Genomic DNA, 14,480 nt, shown 5'->3' with positions numbered 1-14,480 from the left:
GAAAGTTGCCCATATTATGCTTGGAAGACCATGGCTTTTTGATGAAAGGGTCCAACATGATGGCTATGAGAACACTTACACACTTGTGCGCAATGGGCGAAAGAAGATCCTTCGTCCAATGAAGGAAATTCCACCACATAAGCAACCAGAGGAAAAAGTAGCACCCTTGAAACTAGAAGAGCCATCAAATATTCTTATTAAAAAGCAAGTCGAAGTACTAGAAAGGACGAAGAAATCATCAATGATGAATCTAGAAAGCAAGAGGTGATGAAACTAATCTTAGATCAACCAATAGAAGAGCTCAAAGAAGTTGAAGAAGTTTCAGAAGAATCGATGTTTGACTTCCCAAGGCCAAACATTATCGTGAGTGGTGGCAAACATAAAGAATCTGCTGAAATTTCTTTTGAATATAGGGAATTCAAGAATCTTATTCTTCCACAAAACAATTTACAAAAAGAGTGTGGGAAACAACTTCCCACAAGTTTGTTGAAGACACATAATTATTTCAAGAATTATCAACTTGTTGTACAACATCAAAAAGTTTTTCGAAGTCCAGTATTTGTCTTGCATGAAATTGAACAAGTTCAAGAGATCTTGAGATCTTGTCTTACCATGGGAAAGAGACGACGAAGAAAGAAAGGGTGGAAGGCATTGCTCGGAATTTCAATTGATCGTGGAAAATCACTAAAACTCGAGGTCGAGTTTTTTTTAAGTCAGGGGGAATTGATGAGGATAAATATTCAAGATATATATCAAGAAAGGGAATTAGTATTAGTTGTAATTAAAGTAAGATTATTATTACTTGGAATTAAATTAGGATTGGTATTTGTTGGAGTCTAATTAGGATTAGCTAGTTGAGTTATAATATAATTAGAATTTGAGTCATGATAGGTTATTAGAGTCCTAGTAGAATAAGTTATTAGAGTCCTAGTAGACTTTGGATTTCTTAGAGAAGCCTATAAATAGGCTAATAAATGTAAATCAAAGGAATGAATTTTGATGAATAATATTATACTTTCTTTCATTGCAAGGTTGCAACCCTCAATGGTGAGACTCCATTGATTTTCTTCTAGGTGAGACTCCTAGAAGGCCTTAGTGAGACTCTAAGGTTTTCCATCTTTTCTTCATTGTTTCTTCTTTTCCCTATCTTTCATTCAAATCTTTGAATCATCTTCCTAAGCCGCAAAAGTACATCCCAAATATAAAAATAAAATTTAAGCTCCATCAAATGATTCAAAAACAATTAACAGCCTCTAAGATATTTCCAATTCACTTACAAAGATTCAATCGAATGCCTAACTAGAACCTGAGCAACTTCTAGGTCAATCTACTTCTACTGCCGGAAAACGGAGCCAAGTTGGAAGTCAAGGTGACAGCTTCTTATAGTCCGTGGTTCAATGTGTTAACGTGCTTCTCAATGTGCTTGCCCACTTGTTGATCGCCCACTAAAATATTTACTACTAGGCCTTAACAGCAGGTTACCTTCATTTCTACCGTATTACCTCGTTCAAAATCCTCTTGCCCTCTCTCTAATTCCCCAGCTGATGCACAAGGTGTTCTCTAAGAACTTGTGTGGGTTTGTTGAAACTTCCCCCTGCCCTTCATTTTTCTATAGTGTTAACTCCTACATGCTGCAGTTGGATTCCAAGGGCATAGAACATGCTATTTTCCTAGTCGGTTCTCTCATTTCCATCAATAGGTGACTGATCACAGACCCTATCCCCTTGGAAATCACAATGAACTCAACAATCAGAGTATGAAATCACAACTTGTGCCCGTTTTGGTAAGGTTGCTTTCCCCACCTCTTTAACACATGCATGCAGCCAGCTGCGCCGAATAGTCCAAGAGCAGCAAATGCAAAGATTGTTGCATTCCCAATGTTCCGATAGTAGCCTCCCTGTGATATTACCAAGGTAGCAAGTTCAATATGCGAAATTACCATGGAATGGAGTACACAATTAAACAAAGCTGGAAAATGAGATTGGCAGGATTGAAGCAACTAGTTGAAATGCATGAGAAGTGAAGTGATCCGAGTTAGAGACACGCACTTGCACTACAAAAAATAGAATTGCCGCATTTGATGGAGCCAAAGACAGGCTTATCATCCCTCCACGCAACTCATTTGGCACATACCTATGCATGGAAAAAGAAGCATTAGAACTGTTAAAGTTCCACTTAGACACACAAAGAATCAATTAATTAATTCCCAGTTAAAGACAATCACAAACGGTAGCATTAAATTTAAAAATAAAATAAAAGAATATAAAATAAAAAAAACAACATATTTAATGTACATGGTCCTCAATCTGGCAAGGGAAGGTAAAATCAAGCCAGCACAGGCATGGAATAAGCAAAATAGTGTCACTAAAACTCCAATTTCCTGCAGGACAAAATTACATGGTAAATTTCAGAACACTCAACTTCACAATCAAAACATAAAAAGAAAAAAAAAAAAGGAAGCTTTTCTTCATATGGTCAATGATTCAACCATCCAAGAAAATACCTGATAATCATAGGCTACTACATACAAGACAAGCCCCATTATAATGAATGCATACACTAGGTAATCCTCAGTTCGAAGAGATGATGGCACACTGGTGAGCCATGGTAACGCTGTGCTTCCAAGCATTCTTGCACCCAGCAAACATGGAAAAATCAACCCTAGATGCACTTCTCGCCCATCAGCCTAAATTCACAACATATGTTAAAGAGACACACAATTTCATGGCTTTACACAGGCTAACATGATTTAGAAATAAATTAGGTAAAATACATGACTTACATGTATTAAAGAAATGCACAATTTGATGGCTTCACACAGGTTGATATGATTTAGAAATAAGGTAAAATACATGGCTTCCACTCTCTCCATATAATTTACATGAAGCAGCAAAAGTGACGATCTTTCTTCTCTTTCCTTTTTCTTTTGGCTTTTTGGGGTTTTTTATGGGAATTGTTGAGGGGAGGGATCAGAATAAACTCCAGATTTTTCGTATTCTCAAAATTTCATGCAGCACAGGAACCAAAGTAGTAAATTGAAAAGAATAAAAAATTAGTTCTAGTATTTTATAGATAACTTGATTATGGGAACTGGAACCAATAGATGGATCTAATCTAATTCACCGTCTGAATAAGAAGTTGATTTTAAATTTTAGACAATAAACAATAGTGCCAGAAACTCAAATTCTTTCAACATTTTGCTCAATCAAAAAGGAAAAAAAAAAAAAACCCAATAATTTTGAGTGTCTGCGATTGATAATATTCATTAGGGAGTAACATTTCCCCTTAAACTTGTTTAACTTTTATAAACTATTGGTCTGGTACCCTTTTTTTTTTTCCTTTTTGTTTCTAAACATGTCTAATGTACTTTATCCTGAAATTTCATTGAAAATTTTCACTACTAATACATTAAAGTGACTAATTTTTTTCTCAATTTTTGTTAATATCAGAATTTCATCAGAAGTCCAAGGTTTTTGATGCACTGAGATTTGTAGGTACCATTGAAACTTAAGACCTAAGAGGGGAAAAAAACTAAAAGAAATTTTTTAAAAGCCAGCCACATTGCCTGTTTTTCTTATATAACTTCAAAGGACTCTAGGATCATAGGGATGAAAATTCATAATTATATTGTATTTCAACCACAGAAAAGGTCGTACCACCAGAGTTGGAGCCCATAGAATCCAGAAAACTGCAATGGAGAAATGAATGCAAGCTTGTGCACATGCCAATAGCCATATCCTTTTATCTGTCAAATAAAAGCAGTTCATCCATGATGAGCACATGTTCTAGCTTCTACTTTTCTTACAAATATAAGAAGAATATTTATGACCTAGAACTGTTAGCAAATGAAAATTCCACAGGATCAGAATTCCAGACTCCGTATTTACCTCAAGAATTTGTCCAACAAAACGACCATCCATATGTACATGTACACACAATATGTATTCATTTAACAGTCCATTTAGGTAGTGTCAACAGCCAATAACATACAAATTATCCATTAGCAAAACCTATATTATGGTGAATCAAGAATTGCATAAGGATGCATTTTTCTAGGACAGCTCCATACCGATTGAAGTCTAAGAAAGTAATTTCAATCAAGTATGAAAAAAAGCAAGAAGTAAAATAATTGCATAAGCTTGCACCAACAGTAGCCAACACTAAAATTTTAAAAGCTTAATCTGAGATCAACTGCCTAATCATCACTTAATGGAATTGCGACTTGATATTGTTTACACCTTCTAGACAGTTCTGCTCTTCTATGTACAATGCTATCGGTCTTCTAAAATGCCAAGGATATGTTCATGTTGTCAAAGAAACCTCCAAAATCCCAAGTCACACTTCCCAGGTATAAATTATGATAAACTCTCTAGAAGTATTTGGCTTTCAAAGTACAATCAATATCAGTACTCCATGTCAGCTACAAAAAGGGAAGAATGGATAAGGTGAACAAAGGGCTGCAAAGAATTGGACATAATGACTTTATCATGACATTTGTAAGGAGGACCAGCAAAGAGAGAAACATGCACAAGAGGAAGATTATGGATAACAAAAATAAATCAGTCTTGGTTCAAAGAAATAAGGGGTAAACCTTACAACTAAGACAAGTATCGTCATAAGAAGTAAGAAAATCGGTCCATAGTGCTCATTAGCATTCAATCAGAAGAAAATCGGTCCATAGTGCTCATTAGCATTCAATCAATATCTTCTAACCTAAAAAGAGTACAGTTTTGTTTACACAAATTCCATGACCTCAATGAGATTGAAGTTGTGTCATTTGTAGTACACCTCCAAGTCTCGAGCTTATTTAATATAGTAATAAGTTCTCATACTGCAAGCTTTCAAGCATTAAGTCAAAAAATTAAGGAAAGAGTAAGACATTAAGAATATGTAACATACCACAAAAAATATGTGTGTAGAAGGACATTTTGTAGTCCTTAAAAACTGCCATTTGTGGAGTTTCGGCCCAACATTTGGTGATATAAATAATAGTTATCATTGCTAAGATCACACTTGCTATGGAAGGAGCAACCACACTTTTCTTCACATCACTACCAAGCAGCCAATTTGCAAGCAATTGGCTTCCAATAAAAGATGCAGACTCAAAGAATGTCATTAACCAGAAAGTATCAATCAAAATATCACGTCTGTACCCAAGCTGTAGCCAAAAAAACAAAGAATATTAAGTTCATCGTTATTTAGCAATAAAAGCTATTTCCAAATCCATATAACTGAAAAATAACAAATGGACCTGAAATGCTCACAAAATAAGTAATAAATAATGGGGAAAAAGACCGCAGTGGTTAACACGTAACTGAAAAAGAACAAGGTTTTTGAACACAAACCTTATCATGTTCAACAGTCATCCATGTTTCGAAACTGAATGAAAATATTGAAGTGGCAAGAGATAAACAGATATTTGCTAGCCAAACACTAGGTTGCAGGCTAATCCTCCTCCATATGCCAACCGAGAGGTGTAGAACACAAAAGGACAAGCAAGCTTTCTTTTGACCACTACAGACAAAATCATACGACAATTAATTTGGCAAGAGGTTATCATGCCCCATATCAAGCGGGAATATGAGTTTCATTAAGATCTTATTTAATTGAAATAATGGCACTAAATCAAGAAGGTATTGAATTTTCTAAGCCATTGTTTTTTGTCTAAGCATAAAAGACCAAATGTGTGAAGCTAAAGACTATAATTGTTGCGGCCACAGTTTGATGTTGAATATTAATCACAAAAAGCCTTCCACAATATTCAGGAAGAACAAAACCAGATTCAAATTTGAGGACACAAGTTCAAACAACAAATAATTTGTTTTGAATAGATCATCATGCATATGAATGTCATCCTCAGGCAATTCTAGACTCATGCACTTTTTTTTCCACGTTTTTTCATAATAATACTGAATATTCCAAATGATTCCCCAAAAGATTGAGAATATTTCCAATTATTCAAAATCATATAATATTCGAATTATCTGGAATCCTGAATTTATTTTCATGCCTAATGATAACCAGAACAACATTCTATTACAAATCTCCAATTTAACTTTTTCTCACATTACCACTTTTGGACATTGCATAATCAGGAGTGGGAATGACATTTCTGAAAACAAGTAAATTAATTAAATAAATAAAAAAACAGAGAAAAAGTTGCACTTACATTAAATCACAAAGCATGCCTAAGAAAGCACTAAAGAAAAAGGCAACTAAACATCCAACACAGAGAGACACCACCATCTGCTCCCTACTGACGCCGTAGTAAGCCAACTCAAACTCTCCAAACACTGAAGAAACGCCTTCCATTCCTGTGAGAAGGGGGGAAAGTCAGTTACTGAAACCAATAGATGATTGAGAAAAGCAATAGCTCACAAAATTTAGATTCATTCAAAATTTTCGTAGTCTACCATTTGATTGCCATGAAAACTTAGGAAAAGAAGAAAATTAAAGCAATTTTCAATTTCAATTATTTTCCTTTCCGAAGCTTTTCAGCAGCCAAACAAAGCAAAAAGGAAAATACGAAGGAAGATGAGTGACCTGAGGCGAGAGAGAAAATGAGAAGGAAATTTCTCTGGAAACGAAGGAATGAAGGTGAGGTTCCATGGTCGAACGGAGCTAGGGTTCTGTTGGAGAAGTTAGGAAGAAGAAAGATCGAGAGGAAGCTTGCTAAGAAAATGAAGATATATAGTGAAGGTTTTGGTTCCCAAACTGAGCTCTCGATCACGATCCCCATCGATTTGCAGAGAAGATGTTTAGATCTCAAAACCCTAGATCATTGCTCATCGATGGATCAGATCTGAACAAATTGAATCCAGGTGTTTAATATTCAAACCGGCGGATCAAGAAGAATTGGCCCTGCAACCGCGCATTCGCCTCATCGTGTCAGTTTCACTGCTTAAGCTTGGATGATGTACGTGTCTCGAAACGGTGTCGTTAATGGCTCCCGTCAGTGTTCGTTATGGTCTCTCTAGTGGCTTAAACTTATCGCCTGAAATTTGAAATGCTAATACAATAAATTTAAATTTTTATGCTTAACATAATGTGTACGGCAATTATCATGAAAAAAAACAATTTTATATGAATACTTTTTTTTAAAAAAAGGCATAAAGCATTAAAATATTCATTTTTTAATAACGACAAAAAAAATTAAAATAAAAATAATATTAGAAAATTTCAAGATATCAAAGCAAAATTTAAACTATTATATTTATTAAATTCGTATCATTTAAATTTAAATTATTTAAAAAAGTTATGATTAAATTACTCAGTAACATTATTATTATTATTAATTACTTATTATTTAAGACTTTATTACATCCCACCCCAATGAAATGAGTTTAAAACAAGTATAATAAAGTTTGAAAAATAAAATTTTGTTAAAACCCGAAACGGAATCAAATTTGACTTTATCCTACCGTCTCACCCCATATTATAAATAATATTAAATAAAAAATTATTTTAAACAAATTTGACTTTATTCGGTGATCTGCCCCAAATCCGCCGTTGCCCCAAGTGCGTGTGTAAGCATAATATTTGGTAGGACTATGATATCTCTTCTAGACGGATCTCCCTCTTGGTGTAAAATCATCATCACCATCATCATAGTAAAGAAACAGATTACAGACAGAGATGGACAGAGATAAAAGGGCGGGTCCAGCCACTAATGGGTAGCTCCTGTTGCATGGAAGATGTAAAATTACAAATTCTTCTTTCCTTTCCTCATTTTCTTGAAAATCAAGAAAGAAAAACTATATATGTTACAAGACTAATATCAAATACAATATTAGTCAAACCCATACATATAAATGACACTCCATATATATCACTAATTTATTTACACACAACAGATAGTCATATATATACTTGGTCATAATGAGAAGTGAAGCTTCTAATCCGAGAAGTGAAGTCCAAACCCTTGGCAATGGGGATAGTTGCATTTTCAGTGAAGGGAAGGCAGATGTAGTCCATGTAGTGTAGAGAGGAAGCAGCAAAGAAATGCATCTCACTGTTTGTCCTGAATATCAACAAAGGCAGGTCAGCAAAAGTAATATACTGTCATTTAGGCAGTTTAGAACTTTAGATCCCCTAAATAAGTCATCAAAGAAACAGCCAAAGAGAAAAATGAAAGTCAGCAAAGAAGCAAGCAACTAGGCACGCTATATACAAGTGCACAAATGGAGCAATTTGCCAATCCCAACCCTCAGAGCCTAGTTGGGCTGAATAACAAGGAAAAGAGAGGGAAAAGAATCAGCAAAAATGAGCATGATGTATTTCATCTCTCATAGCACTTTGATATCAGCAAGACTTGACAGGCTAGGATATAAAACTCTTACTATCTATTACCATCCCATACTCAGATCTAATAATACATGAGTGGAATAAACAACTAATACCTTTATGCTTCTGCAGAATTGGAAGCCAAATAAAAGAAACAATGGCTGGTAACCGATTGACAGTTATATTGTCACCTGGCCAATTATTTGAAGCTCTGTGCTAATGAAGGTTTTAATCCACAGGCTAGAGTCCCTTAAGGAAAACAAATTGTTCATTCTGGAGAGATGCAGATAGAAGGGTGGAATACAATGTCAAAACCATTTACCACAGATCTCCTAGAGAAAAACAAATTTTAGAAACAGAAACTTCTTATAGCAAATTTTATGCAGGTAAGGTTTGTGAAGTTTTGGATGTCTAGGCCTTGATGAGAAAAGAAAACATCCAAATGTAGTCCAAATCAGCAGAGAATTTCCAGGTTTTTATCATCTGAAGTCATTTCTAAGGTTTATCTATGCAGGTGATGCTCCAAAAGTTTGTTTCCTCTGTTAAACTAAATTTTGGTTGCTGCCTAAAGCAGATCCTTGAAAAGCTAACAGGTAATGATGATGAAATCAGATTTCAGATCCAAATTGTGAAGGATATTCTGAAACTGTATGTTTCCACACAACCAGGGCCTAAGGACACCGTTTGAAACTTAAATGCAATCATATGACAATAACAGAGATGGGGAAAGGGATGGACAAGATATCATAAGAACCACCTGGCTAACCATTCAATTGATTCAACTTAAAGATTCATCAGCTTGTTTATCTGATGGAACAACAAGAAGCAATTTTAAGAGAATCATGAAACCATAAACATTGCATGGAGAATGGATTTTTCTTTATGAAACCCATATCATGGTAATTATAACATCATGTTGTCTATGTTTTTCAAAAATATCAATCAAATTCAATATCATGTCCACCATGTTTATACTTATCCACTATCTGGTATGCCAGGCTATAAAGAAAAAGAAGTCATGAGAAGAAGTTGAACATCAAATGAATGAAGTCATAAGATTTCTCACAGAAAAGTAGACTAACAAACAATGACATGTTAAAGGATAAACAAAAATTTACAAATTTTACCATTGGTGAACCAAGTATGGCAGAATTAATAACAAATTACCTCTCATTTCAGTGATGGATTATTCCTGTAGCAATGTTTTTACTCAGAAGCTAGCTTCCCCGATGCTCCTGCATCTGAACAAATATGTTTACTGCCTCCTGTGTTACCGATTATTATATTCAAGGAACATAATTCCCACTTTCTCAACAATAGAAATATTTGAAAAGACTGGCAGTGGTTTATATGTTCCAAAAGCAAACACTTACAAGAGGATCGTCCACTGACCACCCTGGAATGTCCCTCGAAAGAAGGGCAACATATTGCTCCATAGCTGCCTCTGGACTCATGTTCCCAAGCCGCTGCCAAGCATTCCTTGCACAATGTAATAATGTTCATCACTTACATGCGCCAGCTAGCTCCTATATCAGCAAGCAATCAAACTATACCCTGGAACTTGACCAAGGGTAGGCCCTAATCTGATATTACACAACTTCATTGGGATAGCACTCTGAGATTAACTTAACTTTTGGTTTAATTTAAAATATCTGGAATGCTAATCAGTTCAGAATTAACACTTATTGTGTTTTTATCAAGTGTCCTAAATTTGCCCACAGCATAAGAACTTCTCTGCTCAGTCTTTGTCAATTCAAGAATACAATTGCAACCAAAACAGGCCAATAAATACTCAAAGAAGGGGAAGCACAAAAAAAGGCCATGGTGACCGAAATCTAAGAGGCATTGAAGGACAGGAACATCATCTATGACTTTCCATTGCAGACATAATGCATAGTGAGTCATGATCCAGAGATTATGATTACCATTTGGTAACAAATGAAACACATCCAATCACTTCCTTTATTGCTCTCAGTCACCCATTTTCCTATTTATCAATTTTTATTGCCTTAATTTTTCTAGTTATGCTTTTGCTCTTGCTTTCAGTCCTCCACTCTTTTCAGTTCTATTCTTATCTTTGACAACTGAATCCATCTTAGTCTTCAACATTCTCAACAACCAAACACTACCATAGTCAGCATATCCACTTTGGAACAAGGGCAATTCAAATATCTGATAAAATCTTGCTCTCCTACATCATGGTTTTTCAAAATTTTGATAAATTTTCCAGTTTCACAATCTTATTTTGGTTAATCTACTCAAATTTTCTTCCACTTTTACCCACTCAATCCAACAAGCTAATGCCCCTATAAATCAAGAATTTCAATGATCAGTAACATCGAATCAGCAAACATAACCGGGCAATCAAAAGTAGCAATTCCAGAGTAATAACGATTAAAAAACATGGAACAATTTTATTACCACTTGGCACGAGCGGAAATCTTCAATGCCATAGGTGGAGGCTCCCGGCAAGGTCCTTCGATGGCAACCTTGTGAAGCCCGTACAGGTGCATCTTTACATCACTGTTAAGATTCAAGATGTGATTAGCATTTTTCTCCGAACCCACAAATGCCGCAGCAGCCCCAAAAGCCCTGTCCAATTCACTTCTCTGAATCCCCTCCCAATCATCATCAAAAAACTCTCCCCTCTCATCACCTACCTCATTCTGGCCTTCACAGTCCAAACCAACCGCTTCACTTTTCTCTGAATTCCCTTCGTCGTCAACACATTCGTCAACCAATTTAGCCTCAACCTCATTGACTCTATCACAGACCTCCACAGTCTCTTCACCACAATCTCCTTTCGTCAATGTCTCTTCCAATCCAACAACCGCTTCAATCTTCTCCGAACACCCTTCATCATCAACCAAGTCAGCCTCAACCCCACTGACCCCATCAGAGACCTCCACCGTCTCTTCGCCACAATCTCCTTTCATCAATTTCTCTTCCAATCCAACAACCGCATCTTCTTCAACCGCTTCACGTTTCTCTGAATTCCATTCATCCTCAGCAAATTCTTCAACCAAGTCAGCCTCAAACCCACCGACTCCATCACAGGCCTCCACCGTCTTTTCACCACAACCTTCTTTCATCAATCTCTTTTCCAATCCAATAGCCACATCATCTTCAACCGCTTCCCTCTTCTCCGAACGAACTTCATCCTCAACACATTCTTCAACCAAGTCAGCCGCAATCTCACCGACCTCCACCGTCTTTTCACCATAACCTCCTTCCATCAATCTCTTTTCCAATCCAACAGCCGCATCATCTTCAACCGCTTCCCTCTTCTCCAAGCCTCCATCCTCAGCACATTCTTCAACCAAGTCAGCCACAATCCCACCGACCTCCACCGTCTTTTCGCCAGAACCTCCTTCCATCAATCTCTCTTCCAATCCAACATCCACATCCACATCATTTAAAACCTCCTGAACCTCCAATTTTGCCAAAACCGATTCGCCTTCACATATCTCCAGTCCCGAACCCACTCCAACAAACCTCCCTCCTCTCTCACTCTCCCCATCCTTGCATGATCCCAAAAGGGCATCGTCCTGAACACCACCACCTGCCGCCGATGAAAGGATCTTTGATAGAACAAAGGAAAAGATAACCGAAATCGCAACGGTTAGGAAAAGCTCGTGAAAAAGCTCCATAGCTTTTGAGATGTATGTAGATAGAGAACAGAGCCCGATGAAAGAGAGAAGCCTAATAGACCAAAGCAAAAGCATATTCTGGTTTGCTTCCGGTACTGGTACTACTACTAATGCCTGTCGGCCCCACCTTTCCAAGGAAGGTCTGTCCCTCAGCGGGCAGAGACAGACAAAGCGGCTGCTCAGCTATCACCCACTGTACCCATCCATCGCGCTCGCGCCGCGAAGAATCACTCATTTTGGCCATTTTTATATGGCCGGACCATCCATCTTGGTCTAACCGCAAGCCCTTGTCGTATTTCAATCCATCGCTTATTTCTTTCAAGTATAAAAAAATTTAATCCTACAGAGACTCTGCGTTAGTCGGTGGATCAATACGCTTATTGTATATCCTAATAAAGGGTAGCAAGCGGGATAATCACCAAGAAACTTTTATTCAAAGACTTGTAATTCCAGGAAGCGAGAAATTCAAAGCCCAATTACTAGATTACATTGAAAATGGCATTACAGCCTTATAATGACACTTGTATGTTCTTAAATGTTGAGTTTGGTACACGGTCGATTCTAAATTTCTGGCAATCAATTCATTGCGTTTGTAAAAAAAGGAACCCGTTAATGTGAATTCACATGGCAATGAATTTGCTTTTGAGAATTAGTGTCTTTAATTATTGATGGAAGAATTTGTCGGTCGTATGCATGTGCAATTATTAGATTTTTTTTTTCTATATATATATATATATATATAAATTTTTTTTATAATTTTTCCGTAATTAGGTGGAATGTGCAGTGGTGGATGACATAATTTAAGCATTGAAGTAGAGAGTGCCAATCTCATCGTTTTCGTGGTGTATGGGACCCTTGTTACATAAAAGAAGCTCAAACCACCCCCAATGGATGTGCTTTAAACTTCGACACGGAAAATGTTGGATTTAGACACTAGCTTGTCGGTATTTTGAAGTGTCATGGCCAAATCAGCATTTCTGGAACCACTTACCATGATAAAGTGTTAAATGAAATAGCAAAAGTATTCTGACCTGGGTTATCATGATATATATTTAATTAATTTATTCATACTAGCTTAAGTTCGAGTCAACTTGATAATATTTTTAAAAAACACTCCTAATATAAAATTTATATTTTTAAAAAGCTAAAAAATTAGTTTTATTGTCCTATAAATAAACTGTAGAATGGTGATTATCTTAAAAACAAAAATTTAAGAAAACACTTCATTAGAAGAAAGATGGATAGAAAAAAAAATTTAAATAAGAAATATATTTAGAGGTGTTTGTTAAAACTTAATATTTATTACTTAATAATTTAGAACTAATTTTAAGTTAAATTATACTTAAGTTATTAATTTAAAATTAATTACTTAATTTTTATTATAATTATTAAAATTGTTTGATAATTAATTTAAATAATCAAATTAACATATTTATCCTCGTAAAAAATAAAAATAAAAAGGTAAAACCAATATGTGAATTTAAAAATAATTTAATTATTTTTATTTATTACTTAAAGTTATATTTTATTTTAAGTTATACCGTTAAATTATTTTATCAAACATATTTAATTTACTTAATAAAGTAATTTAAGTTATTAAGTAATTTTAACAAATACCCACTAATATTTTTTTTAGAACCCTATAAATAAGTGATGTCTGATCATCTTAATTTTTTAAAAGCATTACCATGTTTTTATTTTTATCATGTTGAAAAAATCTATTCCGGTCCAAGATAATCATATTTGGATGCAACTAAGTTAAAAAATTAAAATAAAATAAAAAATTATTTATTTTCATTAAGATTATTAGGGATTGTTATGCAAATTTATTAAGTAATTTGCAAATTTAAAAAAATTATAATAAAAATATATTTTTTCTAATAATATAATTTAAATATTCATGAATTGAAAGAGACACAGGGAGAGAAAACCCACATATTAGGACTCTGATTTTTGTGGATGAAATCTAATGATCAAGAGTGCAAGACAAGATTTGTATTGTGGAATCCTCCTCTATCTTAATGACTCTGAGCTGTAGGATAAGGCTCTTCTGTCAACCTTCTGCTGAGTCATATTCAAGTATTAAAAGTTTGTTGGGATCGTGTGGCCAAAGGGAAAAACGGGCTAAATGTGGTTTAATTCGACTGCATGATGACAAATGCTACGAGACGATACGTCTTCACTGTGCCAAACAATAGCCACCTTTTACATGTTGATTTGTCAAAAGAAAGCTGTCCTAATAAAGAACAAAATCTCTCATCATGAGGATAAAAATGAAGATTTGCACTACCACCACGTTTCAGAAAAAGGGTGTAGGAGTAAGGGGTTGAGCCACCGGAGGTGGTCATTGTTAACATCATTGATATTAGCTGTGGCTGAGATTGTTTTCCAACGAAGTTTCTCTTGTACGATTGAAGATGCTTTGAGATAGTAGTGATCTCATATAACAAAAAGAAACGTGATTAATAAAATCGGCCCAATTTCAGTTGGAACGTGGTGTTTGGTTAATATTAAAAATAAAAAATATCTACTTGGTTGAAAATCCTT

The 14,480-nt window shown here is 35.3% G+C and overlaps 2 protein-coding genes across 6 annotated transcripts; both read right to left on the bottom strand.

Moving 5' to 3' along the window:
- Positions 1–1,189: 1,189 nt before the first annotated feature.
- LOC100245788 (uncharacterized) lies at positions 1,190–7,009 on the bottom strand. Its single transcript, XM_002279410.4, has 9 exons — positions 6,544–7,009; positions 6,170–6,314; positions 5,346–5,514; positions 4,900–5,158; positions 3,657–3,745; positions 2,504–2,686; positions 2,295–2,380; positions 2,049–2,133; positions 1,190–1,897 (listed from the first exon to the last, which is right to left on the bottom strand). The coding sequence occupies exons 1-9, from the start codon at positions 6,737–6,739 to the stop codon at positions 1,763–1,765; spliced, it is 1,347 nt and encodes a 448-aa protein (XP_002279446.1). The 5' UTR covers positions 6,740–7,009; the 3' UTR covers positions 1,190–1,762.
- A 633-nt stretch (positions 7,010–7,642) lies between these two features.
- Positions 7,643–12,465, bottom strand: LOC100268114 (acyl-CoA-binding domain-containing protein 3). Of its 5 annotated transcripts, none has more exons than XR_002030516.2 (4): positions 10,705–12,465; positions 9,657–9,762; positions 9,451–9,548; positions 7,643–8,020 (listed from the first exon to the last, which is right to left on the bottom strand). XR_002030516.2 is itself a non-coding variant. In XM_019221319.2 (3 exons), the coding sequence occupies exons 1-3, from the start codon at positions 12,006–12,008 to the stop codon at positions 9,501–9,503; spliced, it is 1,458 nt and encodes a 485-aa protein (XP_019076864.1). In that variant the 5' UTR covers positions 12,009–12,465; the 3' UTR covers positions 9,450–9,500. The 5 variants fall into 5 exon arrangements, 2 of the variants coding, with proteins under 2 accessions (XP_019076864.1, XP_010652735.1); XR_002030517.2 differs by having other exon boundaries at positions 9,451–9,524; XR_002030518.2 differs by having other exon boundaries at positions 9,451–9,518.
- Positions 12,466–14,480: the final 2,015 nt, after the last annotated feature.

Source organism: Vitis vinifera, chromosome 7 (assembly GCF_030704535.1).
Source record: "Vitis vinifera cultivar Pinot Noir 40024 chromosome 7, ASM3070453v1".
Lineage (NCBI taxonomy): Eukaryota > Viridiplantae > Streptophyta > Magnoliopsida > Vitales > Vitaceae > Vitis > Vitis vinifera.
This window is presented reverse-complemented; position numbering and strand designations above follow the sequence as displayed.